The sequence below is a fragment of the Gossypium hirsutum genome, chromosome A04 (assembly GCF_007990345.1).
Source record: "Gossypium hirsutum isolate 1008001.06 chromosome A04, Gossypium_hirsutum_v2.1, whole genome shotgun sequence".
NCBI lineage: Eukaryota > Viridiplantae > Streptophyta > Magnoliopsida > Malvales > Malvaceae > Gossypium > Gossypium hirsutum.
In genome coordinates, this window is record NC_053427.1 from 88,731,291 (window position 1) to 88,745,068 (window position 13,778).

The 13,778-nt window shown below is 31.8% G+C and overlaps 2 protein-coding genes across 5 annotated transcripts; both read right to left on the bottom strand.

The window, feature by feature from the left end:
• Positions 1–447: 447 nt before the first annotated feature.
• LOC121228302 (uncharacterized) lies at positions 448–3,145 on the bottom strand. Its single transcript, XM_041111747.1, has 3 exons — positions 2,998–3,145; positions 2,826–2,902; positions 448–1,375 (listed from the first exon to the last, which is right to left on the bottom strand). The coding sequence occupies exons 1-3, from the start codon at positions 3,078–3,080 to the stop codon at positions 564–566; spliced, it is 972 nt and encodes a 323-aa protein (XP_040967681.1). The 5' UTR covers positions 3,081–3,145; the 3' UTR covers positions 448–563.
• A 1,059-nt stretch (positions 3,146–4,204) lies between these two features.
• On the bottom strand, positions 4,205–12,267 carry LOC121228303 (cleavage and polyadenylation specificity factor subunit 3-II). 4 transcript variants are annotated; one of them, XM_041111750.1, is made up of 15 exons: positions 12,122–12,221; positions 11,978–12,030; positions 11,463–11,548; positions 11,160–11,337; positions 11,006–11,078; positions 10,783–10,897; positions 10,094–10,167; positions 9,211–9,347; positions 9,042–9,105; positions 8,354–8,419; positions 7,524–7,593; positions 7,250–7,354; positions 6,165–6,306; positions 5,695–5,791; positions 4,205–5,094 (listed from the first exon to the last, which is right to left on the bottom strand). In XM_041111750.1, exons 3-15 carry the CDS (start codon positions 11,485–11,487, stop codon positions 4,312–4,314), a joined length of 1,929 nt encoding a protein of 642 aa, XP_040967684.1. In that variant the 5' UTR covers positions 11,488–11,548; positions 11,978–12,030; positions 12,122–12,221; the 3' UTR covers positions 4,205–4,311. The 4 variants fall into 4 exon arrangements, with proteins under 4 accessions (XP_040967684.1, XP_040967682.1, XP_040967685.1 ...); XM_041111748.1 differs by lacking the exon at positions 11,978–12,030 and having other exon boundaries at positions 12,122–12,267; XM_041111751.1 differs by lacking the exon at positions 11,978–12,030 and having other exon boundaries at positions 12,031–12,179.
• Positions 12,268–13,778: the final 1,511 nt, after the last annotated feature.

Consider the following 13,778-nt stretch of genomic DNA (forward strand, 5'->3'; position numbering starts at 1 on the left):
TTTATTTTTTTAAAATTTAAAATTAAAATTCAATTATTAATATTATTAATTTTTTTTAAAAATTAAAATAAAACTTAAAAAATTAAAATAAAACTCACTCAATAGGAATGCTATTTAAAAAATTGAATAAATTACACTAATAATCATCCGATTATTAACATTTTGTTTTTGATCAGCGAACTATTAAAAGTTACAGAACGATCACTTAACTATTAGATTTTGTCTTTTTATAAGATTAAAATATATAGAAGGTCCTATATTGTAAGGATTGGATCAAATTAGTCCATCTATTATTAAATGGATCAATTTAAACCTATATTATTAAAAAGAATCAAATAAGTCCAAATTGCTATAATTAAAATTTACATTATAAAAAATTTCTTGAATTCTTTTTTCAATTACAAATTAATTTACAGAAACATAAAAGCTTTATAAATATTAACTTTGTTAAACAGTAAACGTTAACTTTATTCCAATTTGGTCTTATATGATTTTTTTTAATAATACATGTACTAAATTGATCCATTTAATAATAAAAGGACTAATTTGATCGGGTCCTATAGCTAACGCTTTTGCGCTTTCCTTCGCCTCGATTGTGCCTTCTGCCATTTCTTCTTCGGAACCAACTTGCTCTTTGGTTTCAACTTCAACTCCGGCGAGAACTTATAATTTGGATCCCTCATTCGTGCTTGAATATCCTTGAAAAACTCCATATTCAATTTCTTAGGTCCTCCTTGTCGAAGCTCCTCATATTCCGGTCCCGAAACAATGTTCTCAAATGCTCCTATTAAAATGTCGATGTCGCTCATCACTTCCCAAACATTCGTATATCGCCCGTCCGGTCCTTTCTTGAGTTTCTTCAAGGCGTTCTCAACTGCTAGTTTCCTTGCTTTCTTGCCCGGTGATAGCTCCTCGGGTTCTTTTTCAGATTTCAGTAGCTCCGAGATGGTTCTGTACTTTGGTTTTTCCTCGAACTCGAAAAGTTTATCAATGTACTTATCGCTGGATTCGTTAGGATAAGGTTCAGTAGGAATATCATCGTCGTCGTCACATTCACTGCCAGTCCATAATGTCTTTTCCTCATCACTCCCAGACCATACGCTTCTTAACTCGTCACTGTCATCGGCATCGATTAGCTCGGAATGATCTTTAGCTTGCTGTCTGGCTTTCCGTATCTCTCTTTCCAGACGGTTTCGATCAGTTTTAGAATCTATTTCGTCATTTTCAGGATCACTTTCATCTTCACTGCCAGTCCATAGGGTCTCATCTTCATCCATCTCTTGTTGCCAAGCCTTCCTGAAATCTTCATTGCCGGGTGTTTTGCTCCCAAAGAGATCGTAATGTTTACGCCCTTCTCGAGCATATGATCGGAATACTAGCAAACATTAAACAATATCGTGGTGAGCATACAGTTGGTTCGGTAGGTTCAATTTCAAAGATTTGGAAACCGGTTAAACCAAATTAACTTACAAAATCAACCAAACTAACCGATTCAGTTTTATTTATACTAAAGGTGATCAATTTTAAAAACCGATAGCCAACCAAGCTAATCAAATAAGACCAATTCTCAAAGCTGATAAATTTCAAAACCAACTAAAATTGAATCAAATTAACCAAATTTGATCATGTGTCATGGTTCGGTAAATGTACCATAGAGTCGAATTACATTTTGCCCCCTCTATTAAAAAATGGACAAATTAATCCTTATATATTAGATCAAAGAGCAAACTAGTCCTATTAAAAATTTCATCCATTTTTACTGTTAAAAATTGGTCCATTTATGTCTAAATTAGGCACATATGACGCGCCATGCGTAATTGTTTGGTTATTCTACCAGCAACACCAATTTTTAACAATAGAAACGGATACAATTTTTAATAGAAAGGACTAGTTTGTTATTTAATCTAATATACAAAAACTAATTTGCCTAATTTTTAAATAAAAGGGGCAAAATGCAATCTAACTCATAGCACAAAAGGCCTCCATGGCACTTTTACTGTATGGTTCTTCAAAAGGAATATATATAAAAAAAATACCAATTAAAAGAATAACATAAATCATGTAATTTGAACCTATCATATTTCAACCTCGCATGAAAAAACCAACTCTTAGCACAAAGGGCATCCATGGCACTTTTACCGTCATGTTTCTTCAAAAGGAATATATAAAAAAAAAACCAATTAAAAGAATAACAAAAACCATGTAATTTGAACCTATCATATTTCAACCTTGCATGAAAAAACCAGTATGAAAAATATCTATGAAGGGTCCACTTAAGAATCCTCACTCATCTTCTTTGTGCTGGTACTTTTTACAAACATTGACTACATTCCCATTTTTGTATCTAGCTCAAAATAACAACCTAAACAAAAGACTAACGGGTTCTTCACATACATTCAAGAGATAATATTCATGAAACGGGCATCACAAAAATTGAGATTTTACACGTAAAATAATAGAACCACTGTCTGTTTATACTTTTTACAAACACATTGACTACATTGCATATCTGCACATAATTCAAAATAACGAGCTAAACAAATAACTAAGGGCTTCTTAACATACATTCAAGAGATAAAATTCATAAAATGGGTATTAGAGAAAATGACATTTTATGCGTAAATGCATAGAAACACTTTATGTCAATACTTTTTACAAACACATTGACTACATTGCATATTTGCACCTAATTCTAAAACAAATAACTAATGGCTTCTTCACATACATTCACAAGACAAAATTCATGAAACGGTATAAGAAAAACTGATTTTACACGTAAATGAATAGTATCAATCGGTTTAAAAAAAGAAAAGCAAGAATATTACCTTGAAAATTAGGGTAAAACCCGCCATTAAGATGACTTGTTGAAGAGCTTAGCAAAGGATTTAAATGAGATTCTGACCTGCAAACAAATTGGGTTTTATTTTCTTTTTATATTTTCATTTAAATCTCAGATTTTCAGGAGAAAACTAAATATATAAAGAGTTAAATAAAGACCTTGAAAAAGGTGGCGGTGGTGGCGGCCAACAGGGTTTCGGAATTCTGAATAAAAAGAGGCGGGAACAAAGCCTGCGAGCCATAGTTCGCTACAAGGCGGCAAAGCTAATGCAAACCTAAATATAAAACAATATGGTTTTTATCAAATGGTTCGGGTTATCCAATTCTGCTTAAGCAGCTTTGACTGTTTGACAATGTGAATTTTTTTTCGGGTCAGACTGATGTGATCCGAATTAAAATTTTAATAATAATTCACTTTAATTACAAAATATTTTTGGAATTTTATTTTTTTAGAATAATAAAATTAAAATTTTAATAATAATTCACTTTAATTAAAAAATATTTTTGGAATTTTATTTTTTTAGAATAATAAAAAGAATTATTTAAATTAAACTGAAGATCCCGAGAAAAGAATTTTAAATTAAAATAATTAAACCGGTCGATTTTCTTATTAAATGGGGTCAAGTTCGTTTAACTTAAACTTATTTATCGGTCAAACTATTCCTTTAAGCTTGAAAGTCTATCTAAAATTTAGAAGAATTTGAACAAAAAGAAAATATTGAAATTAACTTGAATGAGCTCGAATAAATATTTTTGAAGATTTAACCTAACTCAAAAACATGTTTTAATTCAAAAGTTAATAAATTCACTTAATTCAAATTTTAATGTTTTTATTTTAAAATTTCAATTTAACTTTTTTTACTAAAATTTTGGACAAGAAAATATTGATAAAATTACAAATTTAAGTTTATTTTGGGTATTCATTTAGATAAAATATCTAAAAATAATTATCATTTTTTACAATAATAGTAACAAACATTTGTTTTTGCTTTTTCCTTTATATTTATTTTCCTTTTTAACTTGATATAATTTTGGTTTCAATAACTTGCTTTTATTTAATATTAAAATTAAAAAAAAGAACAAATAAAAACAAGTACTAGTGAGATAATTTTTAAAATATATATTAATAAAAATTAATGATGCTCTAACTATTTTTTTTTAAGTATTCAAGACCAATGTATATTTGATCATATGTATGAAGTATAGACCTTTCATAAATCCTTCAAGTCTAATAAGTTTTAACTTAATTGGTATTGATATTGTAGAGAGCAGGCCTATGAGTAGTTCTAAATAGTGTAAAAAAGAGTAGATATAATCAAAACTTATAATGAAATTGTTCAAAATAAAATCCTCCAAACATAAGAAAAAACTTAAAAACTTAAACAAACTCATATATCAAGCACATACATGTACCCGAGACCAAATCCGCTTTGGCTCCATTGCCAAATAGTCCAGAGAAGATCTTCAAGTAGTTTATAAAGTAGAATTTTTCATGATTGAAATGATTTTCCATGCAAGTTTTTCGTCAGCCACTGACCAATTACAACAAAAGAACACTGATTCCGAACCATTCTGAAGACTACTAGATAATCTATGAGGACAATTATCCGACGAACAAACAGATACACGGAATGATTCTACTTGAAGTTCTTCCCCTAAATCCAGTATGTTACCTTCGGAAAGTTCATCCGATAGTATCATTGATAATCGACTAATCAAAGTGCTTTTGTCAAAACCGCAGAGCATATGGGAAGTGGAAGAGAGGTCTTCGGTTCGGGCCATAGGCATTGGGATACAATAAGCAAACTGAATCTCATGCTTTTTTTCTCCCAACATATGTAGAATCTCATCTTGGTGTATAACTTTTGCCTTTTTGCCTTTTTCGACTACTAAGATACCTTCTGTAGCTCTATCATCACTTACGGAAAGCCTTGAAACGGCCTTTGATTTGTTTGAATCCAAATAAGATTTATCGGTTGAACTACGTGTTGAGAACTTGAAGTTTGGGTTCAAGCAACTTCGGATAAAGGTACCTGAAGCATCTGCTTTCACATAGTGTGTCGAAGGAATGGTGACTGTTTCATTGTTTGCGGGACAATAACACTGGATCCCAAGTTCAGACTGAATCCTTTCTTTAAGAGTGGCCATTTTCGGCTTCTCACCATGTACAAGTATAGCATGTTTGGGTGAGAGAAATTTGACAAGATCCATAATACCCTTGGCGTCGGTATGAGGACTGAAAGATAGCTGATGAATCTGCAACACAAATCATATCTTCAGGCTAATTACAACCAAAATATCCATATTAAATATTCACACCCAAGTCAAAATAACATAAAAAACAATCAGATTTCCGAACTTAATATAAAGGATACCAATAAACTTCGGTGCAATCAAAACTAGAATATCAAAATTACTAATCAGTGTCGCCTCTCGGTCTTGCCAAATAAGAGAAAAAACAGTGCAGGCTTTAGGTCATTCGTAGATTTCTGAACTTAAAAAGACTTTCATGTTTTTAATATTAAATGCGACATTACATTCAAGAAAATACTAGTTCCCTATATTATAAGACGAGTTCCACTAAAAAGTTTTACGCTCAGCTGCCTTGTAAAAGACTCCTTTTTATTTTTGTTCATTAGCTGCTCTTCTTTTTTGGTAAATCTTTACTCCAAGAGTTACAAAATAAAAAAGGGGAGGGATCCAAAACAAAGTCCACATGCATATAAATGATTTTCATTTTTAACTAACGGAGGGGACAGATTTAAAAGCAGTAAATTGCAGCAATGAAATAAGCTCAAAAAAGGTGAAACAAAAAGTTGAAGAAAATGAGATAAGCTTTAGGAGATGAGAATCAACCTGGCATCGCACATTGATTTGAGTGTCCTTGTCCAAATCAATTTTGGTCGGTTTACCAGACATTAACTTATGGCCAATGGTTCCAGCCACACAATACCTACAAAAGGAGAAAAATGAGAGTAATAGAAACTCAAACAAACATAATTCTAATGTGCATAATGCCTCTCAAGTAAGAAGGAACCGCATGTGCACATAAACACGGGATAGACCAATGTGTATTACCAGAAGTACCCGTGTCCAACACATTTCAAGGCATGGGTATTGGGATATGAAAAAATACTTGTGTCAGACACATACTTGTATTCAGAACTCACAACCAAGTCCAAATAACATAGATTTTTATTCTCTTTAAATGAGTTACAGTGGTTAAATATGATATTCAAACTATTTATATGTTTCATCTTATAGAAGTAACAATACTAGCAGCCATTTAGGATATATATGCTTGATAACGTATAAGAAGGCCATACCCAGGCAACGTCACAAGATTGTTTTCTGAAGGCGCCCACTGCATAAAAACCTCGAGTGAAAACCCACCAACAATCATACCAGGTGTAGCAAAGAGAACACAAGGTCCAGGAGCATTTATCAAAGAACGGTCAAAATTCCGAACTGCAATAGATAGGCGCAGAAGAGTAGCAGATGAAATATTATCATAAAAGAGAAGCAGTACCAACAACTCTACAAATAAATAGCTCAAGCAACTTTCAATTTCCCTAAAATCTCCAAGTTCTATGATTCTGCCTCTTCAATTCCAGAATTTTGAAAGGGAAACAAATTCAATCAAGATTTCAAATCAAACTAACAGCATTATTGACAGAAACTAAACAAAGTCAAATATCTTCAATAGTATTCCAAATATTCTAGATTAACTACTAAAGAGCTTACTTACACATGATAGTCATCCAAAATGCAGCATAGAAGGACCTAATTGGAGGATTAAAACTATTAAAGGGTTTTATTGTTACTTTCTTATGCTTTATGAGTTTCATGGTAATTTATATATGTTGAGGGTCGGTTGGCTCCTTTGGAAGAAGTCATCGAAATGTCATCCGCCAGGCAGCCAACCCGGTCCCCCAACAACCGAAGGTATTGTCCCCAGCCTCCGCAAAGAGTTGTGTACAGTTTGCGGAGATAAGTGGGCTATAAGCCTCAAGTTGGTGGTTCAAGTTGCACTGTGCTCAGGTTGCTCAATAATTATTCACACAACCAATACTAACACCTCTCCCAAGTCTTGCAGGTACCACCAACTGAGGCACCCCCCTCAATGAACCATACATGGCTCTCCATGGAGGCTAGGGACAAAACCCTGACATAGGGACAATACCTTCGGTTGTTAGGGGACCAGGTCAACTGCCTAGCAGATGACACTTCAAAAACTTCTCCCGAAGGAGCCAACCGACCCTCAACACACTCAGATCTATTTTCTGTCCCTAACTGCCAATTAACTCCAATGTATATAGAAACTGCTCAAAAATGAAACCTAGCAATGGCAGGAGCAAGGAAATAAGTAACTGCTGCCACTCTTTAATCATTATTTAAGCAAGCTTTGTACCATTTTTAAAATCAAATGCATTATGTGTGGCGTACGTCTCCTTGATCTTCTGGCTCGTCCAGTTAATAAGCATTTTATAATACATATTGGCTTGGATTGTCAAACCTGAAACATGATGAATCCAACTTATCACCATAATATGTAGTTAATCTTCACCCAGATCACCACAATATAGACTAAACAAATGTAAGGTTCCACTGCTATAAAATAAGCCAATAAAAAAGAAGAAGAAAATCAATGATGCAAAATGTTAAACACTAAAGATGGATCAAACCTGCTGAGAAGTAGATAGGAACTTTTAGATTCATCCGTTCCCAGTAATCTTCCAACAATATACAAAGTTCCTATGCGATGATATTAATACAAAATTGAATATTAATCTGGAAATCAAGTTATACGGTATCAAAATATTCAACATGAAGGCATCTATGACTAGTCAACAGTATAACAGTTACAAATAACAATAAGCAGCTTGAATTGGAATACTATTTTTTTAAAAGAAACAGAGATTGGCTGAGAATTATTGACTCCTTAATAAATCAACAAGAGTTAAAAAATTAAAAGAAAACTGATTTGATAGAGTGAATTGTTTGAACTTGTTTCCCTCATGCTTAGTAGTCATTTAATAATATGGGAACTTTGAACAACTACTGGTCGGATAATTTTGGTTGCACGGCAAATATTTATACTGCAGAAAAATTAAGGAAAAGTGTGGAAAACAGAAAATAGGATTATAGGAAATGATGAGCATACAATTAAACTTTACAGGCAGAAGCAATTTTATGTAGTTTTATTTATAGAAAAAGAACCCTTAAATGCCAAGAAAAAAAAATCTAAACAAAGTCAGTACAAGGAGGTCAATATAGGGAAATAATATATCTTATGATCCTATTATGAATGAAATCCATAAATGCGGCAGCTTTAAATTCACATAAAGGTTTGTCGTACAAATTTAGAACTTAATAAGCTACCTCATTTTGTCTAGCGCCAAACATAGTTAAGATGCCCCCAGTAATTAGAACTTTTGCTAACTAAATAATTTTATTAGCTAAACAAAACATAGCTACAACACATATATATTATATATAAGATCAACAGTAATACCTGAGCTCTTCCTAGAGCAAAAGTAGGAATAAGCACTTTTCCTCCAGCAGCAACACAATTATGAACCTGAAATGAATCACCACCAAACACCAATGCCCCCCCCCCCCCCAAAAAAAAAAAAAAAAAGATAAAAGGAAGAAAATCATTCCAGTAGGGTGTAACTTTAAAATAAAAAGCACATACATAACCAAATATCTTCATTCATGAAAGTTGGAAGTACTAAAATAAGGAATCTTCACAGAAAACACACACAGGTAAAATGAAACCATCATACTTTAACATTTCTCTCTCTCTCTCTCTCTCTCTCTCTCTCTCTAGTCAATCACCAATAAAGTTTCTAGAACAAATTTAATAATGCATCTAAGAGAATTCAGTTACCTATTCCTAATCATCAGAACTTAAGCAACTATCACCACTGTATTCAAAACAGAATTTCCTCCCCCACCCCCTCTTCCCTCAAAAAGGAACAATTAAAATAAAGTAAATACTATCAAGATAACATAGAAGATAATGCAAGATAACATGTAGAAGCAAACTGCATGTGGACTAGATACTCTAACTGCAGCAGGAGCAAGTAAATAGTCACAATGCGCAAAAGCAAATTAATTTTCAGGAAGTAGTGTATACACAAGAGGTATAAATGAAGCCAAAAAAATAGCCTGAAATTGTGAAAGTAGTGTATACATACAGCTTTAAGGAACTCCCTTTCTCGCCCATATCTTGAATCACGTATGGTTGTTGCATAAGTAGACCTGTTATAGAAATACTATTATGAACGTTTGCATCACGCACTAATAACCAGACTTCACTTGTTAATAAAACCAAAGATAAATATAATATGTGTATAACATTCATACTCTGTTATGAGAAGATCCAACTGTAGTCTATCAATCTGAGCTGCCCCAAGATGTCTATCTGGCGTCATATTATAATCTCCTGTGTACACCATAGCAGCATCTCCCACCTTCGCATAAAACATTGCTGCCCCAATAACCTTAGAACAACCAAAGAGAATGAAAAACGTGTATATCCATACAGTAAAAACTGGTAAATACATCTTGATACCCATAACTGGTAAATACATCCGAAAAAAGTATCCATTAAAAAAGGAGATACCAAGTTCCTTTGTTCACCGTAAGTCCTCAGTATTTATATTTTATCTCCGGTTTCATTAATAAGTGAAAGTTTGGTTGTGGTGCATGATGCTCTGAAAGTTTATATGATTGGATTGAACCATTCAATGCCAAGACTGAAGTCAAGGTCAGGCCAGACTTTACTACTTGGTCCTAGATTGCTCCTCTCAAACTAAATGCTGCTCCTAATAATTTGCAAAGATTTACTCATATGACTCCCATAAAACAGAAAATACAATTACTTCAAGGAACAAAAACAACAGACCATACAGGATTAATATTCACAAAGTTCTCTTCTAGACAACCATGCCACATCAAAAAAGAACTACTGCCATGTAATTCATTTGTCTAATGGGCTACAAAGCACTCAATGAGTTTAACTCAACCAGTGGTCCAACATTATTCAATCAATTCTTCCACAGCCCTCTTATGACCAAAGAGCTAGGTAGCTCTGTCAAAGCAGATGAAGTTTAACGGACACACATAGCAAATCTCCAATGATAAATGTGCACCTTTCGTATACTAATGGATAACATGTATAAGCACTACAAATATGAAACAGGACTAATAAAAAGACATGCTTTAGAACTGAACTTAAAATGCTTACATGTCCTGCATAGTAGGCACGGATTTGAAGATCTTTATCAACCTGCACAGTCTGCTTCAAATCCACCGGTATAACTGTAATAAGGGATCAGATCAGAGTAAAATAAAAATGATAACCTCAGACAGGATACTTCAAGCAATGAATAAAAACTCGAAAGTTGGTCTTGCATAGAAATATATTTGTGAATATGAAAGAAACCTAGATCATATATTTAGGAAATCTTCACAATTCTATTTTACTCGTTAGTCCATAGAAGGTTCCGATCTAAATTTGAAATTGTGAAACTTCAAATAAAATTATATAGATGATAAATAGGTTCAAGTTTACCAGTTTTCTAATCTACTATTTAGAGCATGTAAATTCAGGAAGCTAATAATGATCAGAGATCACTAGTGTAATGCTACTCAAGGAGAAGTCCTAATGTCCAAAAAATAAACTGATATCATGCTTGAGTGCATTTTCAGAGTAGTTAATGTTCTGTTGTAGCTTGGTAACAAATACAACATGCAGTATGGAACATTATCTGGATCTATCGTCATTAAAATGATTGTCATGAAGATTGGAGAGGGTTCCATGTTCTAAAAATAGCAGAGTTATGCAAATGATTCTTTTCAAATTCTTTCCTTTTTTTTTAAAGAAAAAAAAACGCATCTGCACTAACTGAGCAAAAGAAATGGAAATTTAAGTACCCTTTTTCATGCATTCTGCAATATGATCAGAAGTAAACTGTTCGTCCTCGCCCCTTCGGTCCATATTCTTTCTGTAGTCCTCCAACATCAAAGGGGCCAATGCTTTTGTCGGATACTACCAATACAAAGAAACGTCATAAAAAAAAAGTAAAATCAAAACAATAATTATAATAAATACCCCAAGTGAGACATTTCATCAAATGCATAGACAAAGAGAAGTTACAGTCATGTAAATTGGACCCTTATAACCGCAAACTTCAGTGAAATAAGGAAGTGCTCCAATATGATCCAAATGACTGAAAAAAAAAATTCATCAAAAGCCAATCCAATAAATTATCAACTGAAACAAACAAAGAGTAAACCGAATGAAAGAATACAAGTGAGTAACAATGACACAGGTGAGAGCATTATCGAAATCTCCAGTCTTAGAAATGAGAGAGAAATCTGGGTATCGGCGAGAATCAGTGTATCCCATATGCATCCCACAGTCGAACATGATTCGCTTGCCATTTATCGAGACCACCATGCAGCTTTTCCCAACTTCTTGGCCTGCCCCTGAAAATTTAAAAAAGAAAAAAGTAAAAAAAAATCCATTTGTATGTGAAAAGAACAAAAACAAAAACAAAAATGGGAATTCATGAAATGGGAAAATTAAAAATTGGGTAGTGTTTAGAAGTTACCAAGGACGAGGCAATCGATCGCCATGATTGGAGTTAATCGAGTTCAAAGTTCGAAGACTTGAAAATTACTTGGTTGGCACGCTTTCCTGCAATTAGCAATGCATTTTGGCGGGTGAAGATTTTGTATTATTTTTTTTCCATAAACTACAACAGTCCCTAAACTTAGTTTAAAATTAAGTTTCGGTCATTCAACATTCAAAAGTTACCTAATCCAAAGTTACGAGCTAAACAAATAACTAGTGGCATCTTAACATGCATTCATGAGATAAAATTAGAGAAAATGACATTTTACGCGTAAATGAATAGAAACACTTTCTGTCAATACTTTCTACATACACATTGACTACATTGCATCTTTGCACCTAATTCTATAACAAATAACTAATGGCTTCTTCACATACATTCACAAGACAAAATTTGGTTAAAACTGATATTTTACATGTAAATGAATAGTATCAATCGATTTAAAAAGAAAAAAGCAAGAATCTTCTTTTGAAAATTTGGGTAAAACCCACCATTAATATGACCTGTAGAAGAGCTTAGCAATGGGTTTAAAGGAGTTTCTGACCTGCAAACAAATTGGTTTCGTTTTCTTTTTCTCATTTAAATCTCAGATTTTCAAGAGAAAATCAAATATTGAAAGTGAAATTAAATTTGACCTTGAAAAAGGAGGCGGGATTCTGAAGGGAACAAAGCCTGCGAGCCATCGTTTGCAATAAGGCGGCAAAGCTAATGCAAACCGAAAACATAAAACAATCAAATGGATCGGGTTATCCATCCGATCCGACCTTTGCCTGATCCGAATTGAAATTTTAATAATGATAATAATAAATAAATACAATTTAATTTTATATTTTAATATTTTGTGATTTTTAAAAGGAAAATTTTCTTATTTATACATCAACTTTGTTATAACATGAACTTTAATTGGAGAAATAATAAATTTAGTCCTCAATATTTTATGTGTTTTTTAATTTACATTTTTGGTATTTTTATAATTAATTTTTTATTTTTTGAAGTTTTAAATTTATAGTTTTTTATTTTATTTCTAGAATAGGATCAATTTGATTAATTGTTCAAATTTTGTGAGTAAAACTTGTTGAATTTTTTATAATTAGGATTAATTTGACATAATTTAGAAAATGTTAATAACTAAATTTGTTATTTAACCAATCAAAAGATGGCCATGTCTGCATTCTGTCTGGTGACCTAAAATATTTAATGATAAAATGACTAAAGCTTACAACTTATGAGTGATTAAAATAACGATTTTTTTTAAATGGGTGAATAAAGTAAAAATGTGAATAAACTCGGTGACTAAGTAGTTTATCCTAAATTTTAACTTAAACTACTAATGAGATAATGATTGGTCTAAGATCGAGGGTTAAATTTTTAGCTTTTAAAGTATAGGAATTAAATCTTAAAACTTGTCAAAATACAAGGACTAATAAAATATCTTGACCAATAAAATTATTATAAATGTGTTATTTTTAAATATATATGTATATAAAATATTTAAAAGAAAATTAATGGAATATTGATTTTTTTATAACATGATTCTCAACTTTCCTATTTATATGAAGGAACATATATGTATTTAGCACGGGTTTTGATCCATGACCCGTAATAATAGAGTCTCAAATTTGTTTTAATTTAATTATGATAATAAATAGGTTAATTACACTGCACCTCTTCCAAATTTAAATCAATCTCAAACTTTGAAATACTCTATTTGAGTCCTTAAAATATTAATATCATATTAATTAAGTCTTTTGGTGCATCTAAGCTTCAAATTGGACATTAAATGTTAGTTTCAATACGATATAAATAATATTTAAATCATGTGAAACAAAATTTAAATATATCTATATATTAAACTCTTATTAAATTGGTGTTTCGAGTTAATTGAACATCAACTCGGTTGGGTGATTACCAAAATATTACTTTTTACAATATAATTTATATTATTTCGAATGTATTTATACTATATACTAAACCCTCAATTAAATTTGTGTCACGAATCAATTAAATAGTAACTTAAATGAATAATGATTAAAATATCATTTTTCACAAAGTAAAATTTTTTAATATTTATATAAGAGCAATGAAAAGAATCCATAAATGATAGGATTTGAACTTATGACGTGACGATTTTCAAAATTTTAAATTTACCATTTCAATTTAAAAACATGAAAAAAAACAAACTAAATGATACATTTGTATCGACATTTGTTACTTTATAAAATATAAGGTTGTTTTGTTCCCTAAAAAAATAATATTTTGGTAATTTTCCAGTTAAATTGATATTGAGTCGAC

Bases quoted from the DNA above. Each gene is read 5' to 3' on its own strand.
- LOC121228302 (XM_041111747.1), bottom strand. From the start codon at position 3,080: ATGGCTCGCAGGCTTTGTTCCCGCCTCTTTTTATTCAGAATTCCGAAA. The intron at 2,903-2,997 runs GTCTTTATTTAA...ATTTGTTTGCAG, and splicing joins CCACCGCCACCTTTTTCAAG to GTCAGAATCTCATTTAAATC. The intron at 1,376-2,825 runs GTAATATTCTTG...AATGTTTGCTAG, and splicing joins GTTTTACCCTAATTTTCAAG to TATTCCGATCATATGCTCGA.
- LOC121228303 (XM_041111748.1), bottom strand. From the start codon at position 11,487: ATGGCGATCGATTGCCTCGTCCTTG. The intron at 9,348-10,093 runs GTAAGCATTTTA...GGTTGTTCTAAG, and splicing joins GTGCCTACTATGCAGGACAT to GTTATTGGGGCAGCAATGTT. The intron at 6,307-7,249 runs GTACAAAGCTTG...TATCTATTGCAG, and splicing joins TGCATTTGATTTTAAAAATG to TTCGGAATTTTGACCGTTCT.